Raw genomic sequence first — 16543 nt, 5'->3', positions numbered from 1 at the left:
GGTTTGTAAACCAAAATCTTTGAGGGTGCCGAACAACATCCTTATCAACCAATCAAAGACATTTACAGGAAATGTCTGTTTTAGGTTTAGCTGGGCTTGTCAAGTGCTTTTGTTATTCATTTGTTTAACTATCAAGACTGAAAAATACTGAAATAGTGTTTCACTGTAAAACATACTAAAGTAATTTTCCTAGAGGTACTTGCGGCAGACGTTCCTTTACTGCTAGAAAGTTCAAAAGGCGAGTATTTTTATATATGAGGAAACTAGTAATGTCTGGCATTGCTAATTTGATTCTAGTTGACACTGGACCTGTTCTCTTTTGTGAGCGTTCAAGAATGAGTCAGGGACGCAACAGACTGTGTGTCCTGGAAATGTAAAAAAAAAACAACTTAAAGTAACTTTTAATTGATGTTCAATTATAATAAATCTCACTTTTGCCATCAGTCAATGTATTGAGAACATCTACAGTTTCTCGAATATAAAACAACACCTTGTTTTCCAGATTACCATGAAAAACTTCCTAATGTACGTAAATCAGGTTTGCATTCGTATCGTAATGCAAAAAGACCAAAAGATGGACGGTTGACGAACTAGCCTGAATGGCTTAAAAGGTCTGCCTTTTTAGAGATCCGCGTTTATTCGTTTAGCAGACGCTTTTAACCAAAGTGAATTAGGAATAAGTTCATAGCCTCTAGATGGCGCCTACTTCGCTGCTTTCAAACACTCAAAAAGAAAGATAAACCATAATACATTCAGAATGTGGTGAGCCAAATTTGCATTTCAGGCTCGAAGGATCTATGGTAAACTGCAGGACTAATTATCTCTCTCCACCCAATTCGTTTTTGGTGGCTGTTGTCTTAACTAATAAATTTGTTTCTTTTTTTGACGAATTAGGATGATAATTATAGTGATATCCTGGGTCACCGTAGAAGATCTTTTCCTTTGAAAGCTAATATTTAAAGCAGTTTTCTGCAGAAGCAGAGTTCCCTGGTTGCATCATCACTCCACCCCACTCTCTCTTTCATTTAAGTAAAGGGGAAACAACCAGCAATTGTTCATGCAAAGACGCTGTGTGGAGCTTGATAATACGCCTGCAGGAAGGACAGACAAGAAAGGACTAAAAATGGGTAAGAATGCAATTACGCAATATTCCCGTTCGATACACTTTTTAAACCTATATTGCAACTATACCAAATTTGTGTTTTACTGAGACAGATACGAAGCCCCATGAAAAGAACCGGGTGAATCGGCTCTTTTGCTGTAATTCAGTTTTGTGCATCATGCATCTTTTGATTCCTCCACCCCTTTGGTTGAGATTCGTTATCTTGACCTCTTCTGAATGGGAGATTTAATCAAGATTAAGCAGCGTGACCACTGGAGATGAAAGTTTAGACTTTATCCCAACCGAAATTTAAAAAGGACGTCATCTTCTCTCCCTGTTGCTGTTAATCTGGAAAACCCTTTTCAAGCCCTAAGATAAAATGACAAACAAAAATATTGTGTATATGTTTTCTGTGGCTTTAGAAACATGCTTAGTGCTTGCCAGTCGGCGGTGGTTAAAAGCTGTGGTCATACAGGGTACAGGATGCTGTTAATATAGTTTCTGCAGCTGTATCAATGCAAAAATTATTTGCTTAAATGCAAAACTGGCTGCTAGCAGTTTTGAGCTCAGAACTACAATAAAATATTGTTTATGAGTTAGAGCCTTTCCTGTTTCATACTGGCTAGTGTTTTGTGGTCTTACAGTGCATGTGAATTGTGCAACAAGGTTTTGCTGACAGACTTTTTTCTTTTAACAGCCCTATTTTCAGCAGTGAAAAAAAAAACAAAGTTAAAAGTTAACAAGCTGAGTACTCTCATTTATTCTTGTTTATGTTAAAATTATTTACAATATACATAATGTATTTTAAATGTAATACAGAGCATAGGAAAGGCTGCCGCCTGGTGTAAGAATGAGAAACTCCTGTTAAAAACATTTAATTTGAGCCTCATAATTTTGATGATTAAAATTTGACGATTATTTTATTTTTAGCATTATTTACAATGACTAAAACAGTGTAAAATTCTAACTGAACTATAATAAAATTGCAACAATAATAAACAATGTACTTTGTAGACACGCATCCGTTTTATGCAGAAATGAAAATCATCACTAATATTTTTTTTCCAGGAAACTGTTAAGCATGGAAGCCTTTGTGTTCCACAGAAGAAAAAAAAATGAAATGAAAAAAAGGAATTGCATCATTACATTAAATTACATTATATTTCACCGTTATGACTTTTTTCAGGGAAAAAGTAAGAACTACGAGATGTTAACAGGGAAAAGGTCAGAAAAAGATTTGTTAGATTGCAAATTAGTTTTTTTAATTAGGATTCAGAAAAAAAATGACAAAATGTACAGTAAAATTTAATGTTTATATCTCGCAATTCTTTTTATATCCGATTTATAAAATTCAGATTTCTTTCTCAGAATTGTCAGAAAAACAGGTTGTGAGATTAAAACGTTTTTATTTGGTGGCGGAAGAGGGCTCCATGGTTAACCACTGCATCAGTGATTTAAACTTGTTAACAGTATCAGTTGGATTTGTGAACGAATCATTCTAACTGACTCGATTTTCACTTCAAAGAATCAGATGTTAATGTTAATTCTGCCATAAACCATTGTCTTTTGCTTTTTTGTGCAGCTAACAACAGTGTGGCGCAGATTACCAACTCGACGCAGACAGACTTATCAGGCATTGAAATCTTCAATATTTTCATATACTTTGTCGTATTTGCTGTGGGTATTGTTGGAAATGGGCTCGTCATATATGTGACCGGCTACAAAATGAAGACGACCGTCAACTCCATCTGGTTTCTCAACCTGGCGATCGCGAGACTTCATCTTCATCTTAATCATCATCTTCTACATTGTTCGTGCCATTAAGAAGGTTTGGCTCTTTGGTGACTTCATGTGCAAGTTTGTCTCCTTCGTGGCGGTGCTAAACATGTTTGCCAGCATCTTTTTGCTCACGGCTATCAGTCTGGACCGATGCCTGTCCACCTGGGTGATAGTTTGGGCTCAAAACAAACGAACTCTGGTCAAAGCCAGGATCATCTGTTCACTCACGTGGGTTTTAGCCATGGGTTGCAGCATCCCGTTTGTTTTGTACCGCTCGGTAGTGAAAAATCAATGCTCCATTAAATCCAACAACAACGTCTTACAGTCTCTGATCATTTACAGGTTTTTAGTGGGCTTTCTCATCCCCTTCCTGATCATCGCATCTTCGTACATTGCTATCGGAGTGCGAGCAAACGTCTCAAAAGAGGAAAGAAGCTCAAGCCTTTCCGGTTATCATATCTGTGATCCTGGCCTTTTTCATATGCTGGTTTCCTTTTCACTTTCAACAGCTGTCTCATATAGTTCTTGCGTATAAATGGGTGGACCAACGCTGCAAGCGAGTTCAAAAAAATTGGACCGTTCGTTAACTGCGTGGCTCATCTAAACAGCTGTCTGAACCCCATTCTCTATGTGTTCATGTGCGAGGAGTTTAAGAAGAAGCTCAAACAGTCTCTGCTGCTGGTGCTGGAGACGGCTTTCGCTGAGGAACACCTGCCTTTCCGAACATCTCGTCCTTCCACATGTTCGCGTCTCTCAGAATCGCAAAATTTCAAGCAGAATAACGAAACAATCGTCTCGTCAGGCGGCTGCAGCCAGGACAACAATACATGCTGTTAGAAAATCAGCCTCAGAGATATTCGTTCCTTAAGTTAGATTGAAACGATCAGATAAATCACTCAACATCATTGCCTTGATGCCTGCCTGAGGTTCAGTGCCAATTTGTGTTAAAGATTTTTAAACGCCATCAAACTAAAAACAGCCACTTTTCATTGTTGACTTTCACGCGCCCCTATTTTTCATTGGCTGGACAAAATGATAACCCCGCCTCAAACTCACACCATTGGTTGAATAAATTGTTGCTGCTTAGTTGTATTGAAAGCAATTTGCATTGTTTATGCTTTTTGTGGAAAACATACAAATGATTTGTCTTTGTTTATCAAAGTGTATTTTGTAGAAAACTTTTATTATTTTCAATACTTTATGTTGACTTGTTCGACGCAACGTTTTAACCCCATTGTAATTCTGTCAATTTAATGCTAGTATCTATTTTGCGATGATAATCTGTTTTAAACATTCTGCCTGTAGTCTTCCTCAGTTTTTTATAAATACAGTTTTTATGCTATTTCTGTCTCACTTATTACTAGGCATTAAATAGTCGCGTTATTCTTTTTTTTATTAATGTACATTTAACATCACTGCGCTATAATAATAAAAATAATAATAATAAAAATACAGAAACACACTAACACACAAAACACATGATGATCTATCTATCTATCTATAACCACATGATCACATTTCAGTGACTGTATGAACTCAGAAACCTGGACTTCGGTTCGTTGTGCACATTTAGCAGCCCAGAGTCATAAGCACTATGCTATTAACAAGTATGACATGTGTTTATGTTATAATATCAACAATGCATTGAGCAGCTGGCAGTACTGAAATACACTTCCTCTTACGGTGAGGAGCTACTGAAGGAGGTGTTCCAGAAAGCAAGGTTCATTTATCAAGATATGCTTGTGAATGTGTCCGGGAGTAAGTTCATTCAACATAGAGTTTGTTCCTGGTTAGTTAGTCTCTATGGAAACCGTCGCTAAGAAAAAGCGAGCCATGCTGTTTTTTCTTTTCTACTTCTTCTGTTCAAAATACTTGCGCATATTGCCAACTGGTGGTGGTGTAATTATTTTTTTTCGTTTAATCTTAAATCCAGAAAAATAAGAATTATATTGTTTGCTTATAATATATGACTATTGTAATAAATATAATAACCATATCAGAATTATTCTAACCCTCAAACATAACCTACTCCGGCGCAGGTTATCTTCAGAGAGCAAGTTGCTATGGCTACTTGCATATACTGAAATTTACCTCCATTTTTGAAACTGAAAGTTGAGATCATCTGCTTGCTTACTTAAATAAACCCGAGTATGTCACAAAACCTGCTTCCTGGAAAAGCCCCCATGTGTTGAAAGCAATGAGTAGAAAAAAAAGAAACATTACAAAGGATGCCGTCTATTTACAAAAGTGAGCGAACAAACCAGCTTTCTAACCAGTACCAATTTTTATAGGTACACTTGCACAAAGTCAGGGATTTTGTAGGAATATAGTCAGGTGTATGATCGACCAGTTATACCAAACAGGTACTAATAATCATCAATGTCACATGTAGGTTGAAACACAGTCATGAACTGAAACAGAAACAGTTGTGCAGGAGGCTTAAAATTGGGTGAGGAACAGCCGAACTTTGATACCAAGGTGAGGTTGTGAAAGACAGTTTCATGTCATGGAAAGATTGAGCACAGCAACAAGACACAAGGTAGTTATACTGCATCAACAAGGTCTCTCTCAGACAAAGATTTCAAAGCAGACTGGGGTTTCAAGATGTGCTGTTCAAGCTCTTTTGAAGAAGCACTAAGAGACGGCCAACATTAAGGATCGTAGATGCAGTGGTCGCCAAGGAAACTTAGTGCAGCAGATGAAAAACGCAACAAGCTTATTAACCTTAAAAATTGGGAGATGTCCAGCAGTGCCATCAGCTCAGAACTGGCAGAAACCAGTGGGACCCAGATACACCCATCTACTGTCCGGAGAAGCCTGGCTACATCCACAGAAGATCTGTGGTTAGTTCTCCAAGCTTTTTGGAACAACCTACCAACCAAGTTCCTTCAAAAACTGTGTAGAAGTCTACCTAGAAGAACTGCTGTTTTGAAGGCAAAATCTGATATTGATTTTTCTTTTGTTCTCTCACTTTGCATTTTGTAAATTGACAAAAATAAACAATAATTATTTATATTTCTGAAATAATTCTTTGTTTACAGCATTTTTTCACACCTGCCTAAAACTTTTGGACAATAATATATATATATATATATATATATATATATATATATATATATATATATATATATATATATATATTTAAACTGATGATTACATTTTTATTTATACCTATGACCCAAAACTTCATCAGATTTTCTAGAATAACTATGACTTATGACACTTACGGCAACTTATGCAATTCATTTCTACATATCCTGTTAATGTGATAAGTCATCCTCTCTCGCCCTTAAAAATATATTTTCTAAGAAATAGAAACTAGATGAACTTGCAATACAAGCTAGAAGACCAGTAAGCTTTCAATTTTGAGCATGTTTAACATTTCTTGCAATACCTTCTTCTATATATCTACGTATATATGTACACATACATGTTTGTGTCTGTCACAGACTACTTTTTTCTTAGCTTCTTTTTTTCATAAACTTCTAGCTTGTTCTGATAAGTTTTCCTTTGTTCTCGTTTCCTACCAATTATTAGCTGCTTATTTAATTATCGCAGGTGTTTTGTTATGAGCAATTCAAATTGGTGACTTTATGTGCATGTCGTGCAGCCTGCTGAATATGTACGCCAGCACTTTCCTGCTGACGGTGATCAGTCTGGACCACTGCCTGTCCACTTGGGTGGTGGTGTGGGCCTGGGGCAAACGAACCGTCCTGAAAGCGAAGATAATTTGCCTGTTTATTTGGTTAGCTGCAGTCGACTGCAGTCTGTCTTTAGTCATCTTTCGGAAAACGGATTCCAGTTCTCCACTAAAAACTCTGTGCATGTCTGGCTTTACGGATCTGGTAGTGTTCTGTTTTGGCTTCATATGTGGCAATCAGAGTACGAGCACCTCAGGAGAGACAATAAACTAAAACCCTTCTGTATTATCTTAGCAGTAATCCTGGCCTTCTTCTTTATGTTTGCAAGTTCCTCGAAATGCGGATGTATGAACTGTTACAGAGATATCAGACAATCTGACCAGCTTCCAGAGTGTTTTCGACCAGATAGGGCTCTTCATAGTCAGTCATACCTACTTGAACATCTGCCTGAATCCCTTCTTGTACGTGTTCATGTGTGAAGAAAAAGCTCAAGCAATCTTTGGTGAAGGTGTTCGAAAGCGCATTCTCAGAGGAACACCTGGCTTTTTTTGGAAATTGAACATATGGCTAAACAGAATTTGGTTACTTTTAATAGGATGCATCACAATTAACTGATGTAGTATGATCTGGATGTAAGTTTTAAGAGGGCTACATATCCACTTAGACAGCCATCAGTGTCAGCCCAGATCCAGCCCGCATAGATTTTCACACAAGCCAGATGTGGGTAAGATCTGGGCCAACGCTATGTTGCTGTCTGAGCAGCAATTTATTTTTTTGAAACGTGTTTTAAATGGCAGTTTTACGTGTTTTAATAGCTACAATAATAGCTCTTACTGTCAAGGTTTCTGTTAATTTGGACTTTGTTTACCTTTTCCACCGTTACCGCATTGGGCTGATTGTATTATTCTGTTCAGGTGTGCCTAGTTAATTATCCTTGTTTGGTCTGAGTACTTAAGTTCCTGGGCGCTCACTTTGAGTTCATTTGATCTTACGTCTATGCGCCTTAAAGCGGTGTGTTTGGTTTTTTCCTTGTTGGCTTAAAGACGTATGATACCTCTCGTCAGGGGTCAAAAAAACAAATTCTTTCTGTAAACCTTAAAATGAAGTTTTGAATGTTGAAAAGAAATCTTAAAATGAAATTTTGTAAAATAACAGCTGAGATGCAGCAAAACAAATAACAAAAAAATGAAAAATCACTGTGTGAAAAAATGGCCTGACAAAAAAGCAACTACTTGTCTCACATTATATAAAAAAGTAAACATGAGAAAATATAAAACCATTGCATGCTGCGATTGATTGTGATGGTCAAAATATATGTGATAAAATGTTACAAAACCATTGGTTTAATGGTTTAAACCACTGGTTTAATATCTTCTTTAAAATGTGCATCATGGGACGTTAAAGACCAAAAATTGGTTTCTCAACCATAATGCATTTTATGAATGGTTAGACGTGTAAAAAAATCATCTCAAAATGATTCTGACCAGCATCATTACAATTAGCACCATTAGAACAATGCAAAAGCTCGTTTTGTTATGATGATCTCTTGTTATGAACTATGAACCATTCTGAATAAAACACACACACACACACACACACACACATATATATATATATATATATATATATATTTAGATGTGGCCGGGCAAGTGAACTTGTACTAAATAAAAAAACACAAACACCGCCAGGACATCTAACAAATAAGGGTTCTTTTATTCTTGACTGAGCTTAAAAGGAAACTCAGCATTAAGGTCTAATTCAGGGTAAGACAAAGTAAAGAAAATAAAAATAAATAAATTTACAGAGACAACCACCTAATTAACGTCAGTGGTCTTAACTTTCCTGAATAGGTTTCACAGGATCACAGGCCCTTCAATTTTACCGGTGCAAACAAGGTTACAAAAACGGAAAAAGCAGCGTACAAAACAACAAGCGTACAAAACAACGGCGTACAAAACAACGGCAGTGGCCTATATGTGCTCTCCTGTTTAAACAAACAAAGAACAAAAAGAACATAAACATACATATCCCATTTGCGTATATATAGCTTCTTATAAGCATATTATAAAATACACAAAATGATACAGACTTTGAGGCGATTAAATAAGCAACACTTACTCCGACTGATTCCACGAAGCACACAGCAAAAGCTCACATGGTCATTAACACTCGATCTCACATTTTGTTGCTCTCCTCTAACACAGTAAAGTATAAGAATTACTGCTCGGTAAACATATAATAACATACTTTACATTATTTAACATTTTATAGTAACTCACGCTCGATCTCCATTAACGTGGTCCGAATTTCCCTTCCCCCACTGGCGATCTCTCACGTGCAATAAGGCAACTCCTTTGTAATCGTCAAATGAAACCATGTACCCACACATTCACGAGTAGATATAAACTGGGATTTATCTCCTTTTAACAGTTTTATCAACTATTTCTTTGTGCAACGCTTTAACTCGGTTCTCTGTCGGTCGACGTGCACTTCTCTCTCACGTGCGTAACGGTTATTTCTTAAAGGGGACAGCGCACATAACCACGTGACAGGAAACCAAAGGTGCATTTCCAGGGATATAAAATAAAATATAAAGTGAATTCTACCCCGGTTACACTCTCCCCTGCCTACAGTCAGCGTCCTCGATGACTACACAATACAATTTATTCATCCACCAATCCTTGTAGTTTACTGGATGTATACAAGACCACCCCTGCTAACACTTGGGAAAGAACATCGGGAGTAAAGGACACTGCATTACAGGAGGATTTGGGTAGTCTATTTGGGTTACTATGAACACCAGCATTTGACCGCTGTGTTCTACGGGGCGTAGGATCGGGAGCATCCACTTGAGTATTCTCTGCCCTAGGCTTCCGGGGCACAGGAACTGGTCTAGTCAACACTACATCTGTAGGTGAATCAGTCCTTTCAGTATCAGGTTGAAGGCTATCTTGAGCAGCCCTCCTCTCGCCACTCACTGCTCCATCACATGTTTCCTGTGCTTCTTCCACTTCAGCCCCAGCACAATCAAATGGTGCCACACCCAGTTGCTGTGACTCCTCAGGCATTGGGTCCTTCTCAGGATATATGGTTTCTTCCACAAGCACACATTCGGCATCTAACGAAGGCATCTCGTCCACCAACCCTGAGGTTGGTACTTCTTCTACAGGTCTCACTTTCCTCCGTGGCATTGGAACTGGTCTCGGACAAAGCCTAATGCCTGATCGATGTACTCGTTTTGCAGGACCACCTTCAACTGGCTCCACAGTGTAGGTTGTCCCATGCACTTCCACCACCTGATAAACTGTGGGTGCCCAGGCGTCTTGAATCTTGTTTCGTCCTGGGGGCCGATAACGTAAGTACACCTGCTGCCCAACCACTACTTCGGGACAGTATACTCCACCCTCACGCTTGGCAACTCGATCTGCGGCTCTCCTTTCAGTGTATTCACGTGCCCTGGTATGAGCATCCCGGAGCCGCTCCTTATGGACGGACAACCAGGCAGGTTCTTTTTCTAGATCTGGCTCCTGACCCAACAAGGCATCTACTGGTAAGTGTGGCTGTCTCCCAAACAACATGTAATAAGGAGAGTAACCAGTGGAGGAATGTGGGGTCACATTGTAAGCGTACACCAGCTCGGGTAAGTACTCTGGCCATCTCCGCTTCTTCTCTGGAGGTAAGGAACGCAAGAGGTGGGTGCAGAGTTCTGTTAAACCTCTCACATTGTGCATTCCCCTGAGGGTGATGTGGTGTAGTGCGGGACTTTCTCACTCCATATAGTTTACAAAGCTCTGCAATCACAGCACTCTCAAAGTTTCTTCCCTGATCTGAATGAAGACGCTGGGGCACTCCATATTTGAGAAACCATTCCTTTAGAAGGATCCTAGCAGTAGTGTCCGCCTTCTGATTGCGAGTAGGAAATGCCTGACTGAACTTCGTGAATACATCAGTAACAACCAGGACATTTTCCTGCCCATCAGACGCAGGTTCCAATGTGGTGAAATCCATTGCAACCACTTCTAGGGGATGAGAGGCCAAGAATGGGGTCCAAGGGGCTTGAATCTTGGGCTGCGGCATTTTGGCTAGCACGCACCGTTGACACTCCTTCACCCACTTATCCACAGCATTATACATCCCCACCCAATAACAACGCTGCTTGAGTAGGGCCAGTGTTCGCTCTATGCCTTGATGCCCCATTTGGTCATGGACACTCCGCAACACCGTTTCAACGAGACATTCAGGGAGCAGCAACTGTTGGCACTCCCCATAGAAGACGTCGTCCACCATTCTGTACATCAGTCCATCTTTCTCTTGAATCTTGTCCCACTGCTTAAGCATCAACAGCACCTGTCTGGACAAGTACTTCCTCTCTCGATTTGTGGGCTTCCTCTTCTTGTCCCAGAAACTTTTGAGCACACTGATAGTAGGATCTGTCTCCTGAAACTGGCGAAGATCATCCTTTGTGTATCCAGGTAACGTTGGAGTATTCTCCAGGGGTTCCTCCCCAGTCTCTCTATCCTCCATAGCTGCCTGTAACATTCCTATTCCTCCCTCTTCAGGACTCGCTGCTAGCACTGCCAGATCTTCTCCGACTGCAGTCCTGTCTGAAGCCCACTACAAATAGCTACACATCCATCGTACTCTGAATCCTCAGTTTCCACGTTCATCCCTTCCAGTCCTGGCCTTCTAGAGAGGGCGTCAGCTGCGGTGTTACACCTTCCAGGGCGGTACTGCACTTCAAAGTCAAATACTGCAAGTTGCGCAGCCCACCTCTGTTCAATGGCTCCCAACCTAGCCGTGCTGAGATGGCAGAGAGGATTATTATCTGTTAGGACAGTAAACTTGGATCCCAGCAAGTAACTCCTGAACTTCTCCACCACAGCCCATTTGAGTGCCAGAAGCTCCAGCTTCATACTGCTGTAGTTCCTGTCGTTCCGCTCTGCCCCTCAACCTTCGACTTGCATAGGCTATCACAGTCCTACTTCCTCCTTGTTGCTGATACAGCACAGCACCCAATCCTAGATTACTGGCATCGGTCTCCAGCACAAAAGGTAGGGTAAAATCTGCATAGCCTAGTGTTGGAGCACATGTAAGCTTCTCTTTGAGATGCTCGAAGGCTTTCTGACACTCCGCTGTCCAGGAGCCCTTAAACAGTTTGTTAGCCTGAATAACACTCCCCTGGTGGACACACTTGTTTACGACATCATGGAGTGGACCAGCCACCTTTGAGAAGCCCTCGATGAATCTCCGATAATAGCTGCAGAATCCTAAAAAGGACCGCAGCTCCTTCAAAGTGTGGGGAACTGGCCACTGTCTCACCGCACTCACTTTGTCTGGATCTGTAGATACCCCTTGAGCAGAGACCACATGCCCCAAGAATTTTACCTCGGACTGCAGGAAGTGGCACTTTTCCACCTTTACCTTAAGTCCGGCCTCCCTCAACCTCTGTAACACAGCCTCAAGCCTCACTAAGTGTCCCTCGAATGTACTTGAATACACAAGCAAATCGTCCAAATAGACTAGCAGCGTTTGGAAGACCAGATCACTCATTATGGTCTGCATGAGACGCTGGAATGTTGCTGGTGCATTACATAGGCCAAACGGCATCCGCTGGTACTCATACAGGCCAAATGGGGTAATGAAAGCTGTCTTGTGCGGTCCTTCTCATGAACTGCTACTTGGTGATAGCCACTCGCGAGGTCAATAGATGAGAACACCTTGGCCTTACTCAAAGCATCCAGACTCTCATCTATCCGGGGCAATGGGAATCGTCGCGTCTTGTCTTACAGTTCAGCTTCCGGTAGTCACGCATAGCCGAAGACTCCCATCAGTCTTACGGACTAACACCACAGGAGATGCATACGAACTGGAGCTTTCTTGAATGACATGCTTTTGAGCAGGCCAGAGATATGTTCCTTCACTTCCTGGAATTGGGTTGGGGTATACGCCGGTATGACTGTGAGACAGGAAGGTCATCATTCAGGGAATTTCATGCTTTACCAGCTCAGTATAGCCAAGGTCTTCATCAGAGATGGCAAACACGTCCAGGTATCCCCTTAGAAGCGCCTTCAACTCCGCCTGTTGGGCGGGAGTACACTCCAATTTGTATCTTCTCTAAGGGACATTGCAGATCACCGGTAACCCCTGTCATTGACCTCTGGTTAACCATAACCTCCTCGTGATCTGCAGAGATCCGATTGAATCTGACTTTACAGGAACTACTCTCAACTTGATGTCCATGGGCAAGTATCCCCAATTTCACCTTGGGTGGCAGCCACACATCTGCTGGGGACAAGTTTACTACCTGCACTGGGAATACCCGCCTACCAGGTGATACCAAGGTAGGAAGCAGGACCAAACCCTGGCAATTGTGCTTTACCTGGCTCAATTATACTTAAACCTCCTTTTCCAGCTACCTCTTTATGTGTCCTGGCTTGAATTGTAGCCACGGAGGCTGCAGGGACATATGCCTTACGTTATGCCAGCCACCGGACCACGGAATTCGATTCTACAGAGGCAGCCTCTTGTACTCGGTTTAAAACAGCTCTCCAGTCCGCATCCAACGTCCCCTCCAAAGCATGGTCAAACTCAGCCACAATTAATTGCTTGCACAACGCTGGGCTATGTTCATGCCAAGTATGCCTGAGGCGGCAAGTCAGTCTTCCCTTCATTCTGGTCACGAATCACCAAGAACCCACAGCCAGGAAGAGTCAACCCCATTACCTGGATATCCAGTTCAACATACCCAAGATAGGGAAGAGGCAACCCATTGGCGGCAGTAATTTTTAACCACTTGCTTGTCCAATGCATGTCCTTGTCTTCCCCATGCAGATGTTCTTTAAAGAAACTCTCCGTCAAAGTACTAACGTTACTGCCAGTATCTAACAGACAGCGGATTGCTACCCCCCCAACATGAATTTCCACTTCTGGGCACTTACCCACTGCACGCTCCAGAAACCGCTCTTTTGTCAGTGTGTCAGTCTTTGAGCCATCACTGCCCCTCTCATTGCTCGGCTCTTCGCATAGCGGAGGGACACAGTTTCCCGGAAGTTGGGACTCGGGCATAGCTAGCACAGGGCTTTCTTGAAAACGCTGCCCAGTGCATTGCCTGGCTATGTGCCCAACACCCTCACATCTCAAGCAAATAGGTTGGCCATCTCGGGTATATCGCGGTTTGAATTTGGACTTACTAGGTCTCTCTGCAGTTGGTCCAGATTTCTGAATCATGAGATCACGAACCGCATTGGTAAGTTCCCCGATTGCTTTTCCTTGTTGTGAAACTACTTTAATTACTTCTTGTAGGGCTACAGTCAAGTCATTCGGCATGGTGGCCGTCATCCTTGCATGTTCTGCACTTCCCCCCACACTCACCAGGTTTCGGTTTCGTGCCACATTCGCTGGACGAGGTCTCTCTTCTGAGCACCACAACAGGGCCTCCTCGCGAACTTCAAATAATGTGGCATGGGGTCGCTCTCTCACCACCTTGCGCAGTTCTCTTCGAAGGGCTGAATCTCTCACCCCTTCTATAAACTGGTCTCTCAATGCCAGTTGCACATCTGAAACACAATGTGGCGCTTGTTGCAGTGCAGAGTTTAACATCAAAGACAGTGCATGTGAAAAATCACGAAAATCTTCCCCATCCAATTGTTTCCGTGCATAAAATGTGTGCAGTAGCTGAGAGGTGCTACGTTTCTCCCTGAAAGCTGCCCATAAATATGAGAACAAGTCTTCAGGTGCCCTATCCTCCCCCCCATACACAACTTCACTTCATCCAAAGCTGACCCCTTCAAGTGGGAGAGAATAAAATCTACCTGATCTTCAACATTTAACCCCCTTACTCGTATAACCCTCCCCAGTTCCTCAATGAACTCATCTACATTTTGGCAGTCTTTACCTGGGTCCCCACTGAACGGTACAATTTGTTTCTCTCTTGGGATATACACATAGGACCTAGTATGAACATTAGTCATGTTAGCAAGAGCTGACATTACTTCATCATGCCTACGTCCCAGCTCCGAAATTTGGGACTGAAGATGTGAGACAGGGCTACCTCTTTCAATGTCCATTTCTGGTGCCTCAGCACCTGCACCCTGAAAGTTGTCCTCCATCGCAGCTGCACCTCTGATGTCCTCAGCATCCATGACTTGACTTGACTGCTCCGGCAGTTTTAGTTCTCAAACAATCAGTTCAACACTGTCCTCCTCCTCGCTGTCCTCAAGCTCAGGAGTCCTGATGCGCTGGCACCTTGTACTGCTGTCGCTTCTACCAGGATGGAACTGCAGGTCCTTTCAGCACTTAGTCGCCTTTTGCCACTACCGTTGTTTGCACTGTTGTTACAAAAAACTAAATCAGCCCCAAACAAAACAGAACCCCACTCCTGGTACCAAAATTAGATGTGGCCGGGCAAGTGAACTTGTACTAAATAAAAAAAACACAAACACCGCCAGGACATCTAACAAATAAGGGTTCTTTTATTCTTGACTGAGCTTAAAAGGAAACTCAGCATTAAGGTCTAATTCAGGGTAAGACAAAGTAAAGAAAATAAAAATAAATAAATTTACAGAGACAACCACCTAATTAACGTCAGTGGTCTTAACTTTCCTGAATAGGTTTCACAGGATTACAGGCCCTTCAATTTTACCCGGTGCAAACAAGGTTACAAAAACGGAAAAACGGCGTACAAAACAACGGCGTACAAAACAACGGCAGTGGCCTATATGTGCTCTCCTGTTTAAACAAACAAAGAACAAAAAGAACATAAACATACATATCCCATTTGCGTATATATAGCTTCTTATAAGCATATTAATCATAAAATACACATAATGATACAGACTTTGAGACAATTAAATAGGCAACACTTACTCCGACTGATTCCACGAAGCACACAGCAAAAGCTCACATGGTCATTAACACTCGATCTCACATTTCGTTGCTCTCCTCTAACACAGTAAAGTATAAAATTACTGCTCGGTAAACATATAATAACATACTTTACATTATTTAACATTTTATAGTAACTCACGCTCGATCTCCATTAACGTGGTCGAATTTCCCTTCCCCACTGGCGATCTCTCACGTGCAATAAGGCAACTCCTTTGTGATCGTCAAATGAAACCATGTACCCACACATTCACGAGTAGATATAAACTGGGATTTATCTCCTTTTAACAGTTTTATCAACTATTTCTTTGTGCAACGCTTTAACTCGGTTCTCTGTCGGTCGACGTGCACTTCTCTCTCTCACGTGCGCGAACGGTTATTTCTTAAAGGGGACAGCGCACATAACCACGTGACAGGAAACCAAAGGTGCATTTCCAGGGATATAAAATAAAATATAAAGTGAATTCTACCCCGGTTACATATATATATATATATATATATATATATATATATATATATATATGTATATATATATTTATATATATATATATATATATATATATTTATATATATATATATGTATATATATATATATATATATATATATATATATATATATATTTATATATATTTATATATATCTGCATTTGATAAATTGGATTTTTAGGCTTTCACAGTAAATGCTTCCTCTGGGGTACATCCTTACCAAACGTGGGATTTCATTTAATTTCTATGTTGACGACAGCCAACTCTACCTGCCCTTGAAGAAAATGATAAAAGAGGCTTAGGATCGTTAAACGTATTTGTCTTTGAACAAGCATGTGATTGCTGTTATGCCAGGGAGAAACGCAGAAGCCAGAAAAAGAGTGAGAGATAGAAAGAGAGAGAGAGCTAGAGAAAAGAGAGAAGCATCAAAGCTCTGGGAAGGAGGCCAGGACACTGCTGAGTCTGACACTTCCTCAACCGACGTACTCTTCGCAGTCAGCGCTGTTTTGTTGCCCTGTCACGTAAAATGCAACGCTATGAAGGTGGAATCTCATTCTCGTTTTTGATCGATTTATTGTTTTCTCCTGACCCACTCTTGCTTGCTCGCCTTTCTGTTGCACATGTTTCTTTTCTTGCATTATTCCCAACAAAA

The 16543-nt window shown here is 41.2% G+C and overlaps 1 protein-coding gene, 1 long non-coding RNA gene and 1 pseudogene across 2 annotated transcripts; 2 read left to right on the top strand and 1 right to left on the bottom strand.

Moving 5' to 3' along the window:
• The first annotated feature begins 902 nt into the window (after positions 1-902).
• On the top strand, positions 903-4692 carry LOC122358695 (N-formyl peptide receptor 2-like). Its single transcript, XM_043258545.1, is given in 5 exon segments — positions 903-1127; positions 2685-2875; positions 2877-3109; positions 3224-3284; positions 3404-4692. Coding segments are annotated over 5 exon segments (870 nt in total). The 5' UTR covers positions 903-1057; the 3' UTR covers positions 3719-4692.
• Positions 4693-5620: 928 nt separating this feature from the next.
• On the top strand, positions 5621-7081 carry LOC122358694 (annotated as a pseudogene).
• Positions 7082-14973: 7892 nt separating this feature from the next.
• LOC122359185 lies at positions 14974-15463 on the bottom strand. The gene is made up of 2 exons (XR_006252691.1): positions 15388-15463; positions 14974-15249 (listed from the first exon to the last, which is right to left on the bottom strand). It is a non-coding gene; the product is annotated as an uncharacterized LOC122359185 (long non-coding RNA).
• Between the last annotated feature and the right edge of the window lie 1080 nt (positions 15464-16543).

This window comes from Puntigrus tetrazona, chromosome 15 (genome assembly GCF_018831695.1).
Source record: "Puntigrus tetrazona isolate hp1 chromosome 15, ASM1883169v1, whole genome shotgun sequence".
Taxonomy (NCBI): domain Eukaryota; kingdom Metazoa; phylum Chordata; class Actinopteri; order Cypriniformes; family Cyprinidae; genus Puntigrus; species Puntigrus tetrazona.
This window is presented reverse-complemented; position numbering and strand designations above follow the sequence as displayed.